The 3,967-nt window shown below is 32.6% G+C and overlaps 1 protein-coding gene across 1 annotated transcript in view; it reads right to left on the minus strand.

Moving 5' to 3' along the window:
* LOC107455516 (fatty-acid amide hydrolase 2-A-like) overlaps nucleotides 1-3,967 on the minus strand; it is a 33,047-nt gene that overhangs the window by 22,818 nt on the left and 6,262 nt on the right. The window contains exons 3-4 of the mRNA XM_043050736.2: nucleotides 2,878-3,067; nucleotides 209-428 (exon numbers count right to left, since the gene is read on the minus strand). Of these exons, the coding sequence (XP_042906670.1) occupies nucleotides 209-428; nucleotides 2,878-3,067 (410 nt within the window). The remainder of the gene's footprint in view (nucleotides 1-208; nucleotides 429-2,877; nucleotides 3,068-3,967) is intronic.

Below are 3,967 nucleotides of genomic sequence, written 5' to 3' on the forward strand. Positions count from 1 at the left end.
TTTTTTTTTTTTTTTTTTTTTTTTTTTTTTTTTTTTTTTTTTTTTTTTTTTTTTTTTTTTTTTTTTTTTTTTTTTTTTTTTTTTTTTTTTTTTTTAATAATATGTTGTTTGTTATTTTTTTACTTAGTATTTCCCACCCCCTTTTTTTCATATGTCTATAAATTTTCTTTGTTTTATTCTTCATTTTGAACTAGTAAGCTGTATTTACCTTTAACTTTAAAAAGAACTTTAATTGTAACTGGAACGCCAAGGAGTGGCTTTTGTTTTTCTAACCACTCTCTTGTATAAAATCCTGATTTCACAAGATAATCGCACTCTTTTGCCTCCTTAACAGCTTTTTCAAATCGGTTTTCCGCCACAGCATTAATGTATGGATTAACTTCATTTATTCTTTCGATGTATGCTTTGACAACTTCTTCACTCGTAATCTAAATAAAAGATTTTAAACAACATTTTTCATCTTATATCTGAAAATATAAATATGGAGACAGTTGGGAAATATAAATGTGGGAAAGCTGGGATGCCACGGACGACTAAAGATTGGTAAAAACTCAATATTTTTATTTATTTATTTAATCTACTTAATTATTCAATCGAAACTATCACCATGACTTACAATTAAAATTATTCATATTTAAATCCAAAACATATATCACAATTACATTCACTTTTAATAATAAACTGAAAAAACTGTGTTAGTGAAGGCTGTAAATTTTAAAAAAGTTGTATTATCGGTCATGGACGACGTTACTGAAAAACATAAACAGCGAATTTAAGCACCCTCTGCCTTCAATTCGCTTGGTTTAGCCAGGCAAGCATGCTGATATTGGCAAGTGACATTACAAACAACAACAATAGATTTTTACTCTTTACTCGTCATCTTCTATACTTCTATTCTTCTACTGTTGTTATAAGCGGGCTGTACTAAGCGGTAAAATTTTGTAATTTTCTTCTGCATTTCTGTGTTTCTATCCTTAACTCTGTTTCTTGACATAGAAAAAGGTTTTGTTTTAATAGAAGTAGAACCTAAACTTGAGATGGGCCGACTGCATGGAAAGAGACTTTTCAGTCTTAAAAGTCTCAAACTGGAAGACAACTGCCAGGCGGAGGCAGGCCTGGAGGAAGTTGATTGAGAAGGCCAGGGCCCACCCGGGGCTGTCCTGCCATTGAGGAAGGAAGGAAGAACCTAAACTGCATGGTTTACGTGGCATAATAACTTAACTTTCTCCTAAGGTAACATTTTGAGCTTAACTGTTAAGTTTAATATCGCTTCCAGATCGATATTTCACGAATTTTGGAAATTCTACAAAAAATGCACCAAAATTTCCAGAAACATATTATTCCCTTCACACAGAAATCATGATATTTCCCCCTAAAAATGCTCTACTTGACAATTTGTAAACGTGGCTCATCATGTTATGTTGCCCTAAACCCCAAGAGCGAACGTTAAAGAGCGGTTATGTAAGGTGCATATATGGCAGTACTTTTACTTTCGTTACTTGTACCACCGGGACAAGTAAAAAGTACGTACTTTTTCTTGTACTACGTTACTTTTTAAATTTAGTACTTTTACTTGTACTTTCGTTACTTTTTTAGGGAAAAAGTACAAGTATTTGTAACGGAAATGTCGAATGAAATCGTTACTTTTTTCTAAAACTCGGTAAGCTATCTGAAAAAAAACAAAAAAACAAAATGCTTTGGAAATGCAATTATTTTGCAAAATGAATAAAAATATTAATTAGCAAGTTATTTTCATTAATTTTCGAGTTTAATGTATTTGTTTAATACATTTTAAATAAAAAAATTTGTATTTTGCTATTACGTTTTTCAATTTTCTGTTTGAACTCACTAATAATAAATTTTTTGTCTTAATACATTTTTTACTAAATACATTTTTACCTAGTACATTTTTTACTAAAACTATGTTTACGCCCGACCTTGTCAAACAATGCCCTGTCAAATCTCTAAGAACTTCAGAACTATTTGTGCTACTGAAAACTATTATAATTACTATTTTAACTCTGTACACAAATTTATTTACTTTGCTTTACGGACAAAAAATATATCTAACCACGGACTCTGCAGATAAATATTTTTCATGCTGCTTATTATGAAGTTGTAGTAAAATGTTACTTGGTATCAATTATAATGCAGACCTTTTTAAGCAAAAGAGTCAAAAGAGACAACACAGCGATAAACTCGTAATGGCATTACGAACCCAAGAGCGTTACAACCAAAATTTTATTGAACTAGCAAGNTCTGAAGGTCAGAGGTCGACCAAAGCTGAGATGGGCCGACTGCGTGGAAAGAGACTTTTCAGTCTTAAAAGTCTCAAACTGGAAGACAACTGCCAGGCAGAGGCAGGCCTGGAGGAAGTTGATTGAGAAGGCCAGGGCCCACCCGGGGCTGTCGTGCCATTGAGGAAGGAAGGAAGAACCTAAACTGCATGGTTTACGTGACATAAAACTTAACTTTCTCCTACGGTAACATTTTGAGCTAAACTGTTAAGTTTAATATCGCTTCTAGATAGATATTTCATGGAAATTCTACAAAAAAAGCACAAAAATTTCCAGATACATATTATTCCCTTCACACATAATTCGTGATATTTCCCTCTAAAAATGCTTTACTTGACAATTTGTAAATGTGGCTAATCATGTTATGCTGCCCTAAACTCAAAGAGCGAACATTAAAGAGCGGTTATGTAAGGTGCATAGTAAAATAAAGTTAAACAGCTTATTTTCCACATAGAATTTTTGAAAATGATGCTGATTCCTCTCTCTCTCTGAAAAAAAAAATGTTTCCTTATCTTCCTGCGGGTATATAAAAATTGCGTTTTCGAAAATTAAAAAAAAAACTTATACTACAGATACTTACTTTTCCATTGCGAATTTCTTCAGCTATCTTCGTTGCCGACAATAGTAATAAATCATTTTTGATCGATGGGATCGGTTTTCCCTTACCCCAGTGGCCCATTGAAACAATAACATACCACAAAAAACAACCAGTCTGGTGTAGAATTCTTAAAAACCAATATGCAGCAAATGACCACTCCTCATCTTCTTTGCTAGGGATAAACACGAACAGGTTTTTAAAATCTGCTCTGAGAGTTAATCAAAATAAAGAATAGAAATAGCTTGAATAATAGTATACTTAACAAAATCTTTTAATATCTTTGTTATAAAGCGTACATATATATAAGTTCAAAATGTAGACAAAACTAGAAAAAATTACAGAACAATGAAAGAAGGGGAAAAAAATAATAATAAATATTAAAATAACAAGAAACCGGAAAAAACAACCAGAAGAAAAGGACAAAAATTTTAAAAAAATCCGGAAAATAAAAGATATAATTTCTTCATCAGCTCACACGATTATATCCACACAAAGGAGTGCTTTCTAATATTGTATCAATATATAGCCAAAGCAAAATATATCAATACAATAGCGTGAGGAGCACTCAAAAAATTTTGCAAAAAAAAATTACAACAAATAAAATAGAACACAATAAGTAAAAATATCACGTAAAAACAGAAAATAAAATATAAAGAAATAACAGAATAAAACATGAAATGAAATAAAGAAAGCGAGTGGCGAATTCAAATGAACTTACATGAACATACATTTTTTCCGGTTTCTTGTTATTTTTAGTTTTTTTCCGGTTTCTTCTTATTTTTATTATTATTATTATTATTATTTCCCCCTTCTTTCATTGTTCTGTAATTTTTCCCCTGTTTTCACTACATTTTGGTCCCGCAGTGGACTGATCGTTAAGGCACGGTTCCCAGCTGATCACCGAAGTCAAGCATCACTGGCTACGGTCAGTGAGAGGGTGGGTGACCACTTGGATCAGTCTGCGTAGGGACCGAGGGTGTGCGGTATTGGTCCTTGTTAAACTGTTCTACCGTAAAGTGATCGACTTCGCGCGCAGGTCGTCGGGCTACCGAAGCGGGGGTGCCATCCCCTC

Source organism: Parasteatoda tepidariorum, chromosome 9 (assembly GCF_043381705.1).
Source record: "Parasteatoda tepidariorum isolate YZ-2023 chromosome 9, CAS_Ptep_4.0, whole genome shotgun sequence".
NCBI classification, from domain to species: domain Eukaryota; kingdom Metazoa; phylum Arthropoda; class Arachnida; order Araneae; family Theridiidae; genus Parasteatoda; species Parasteatoda tepidariorum.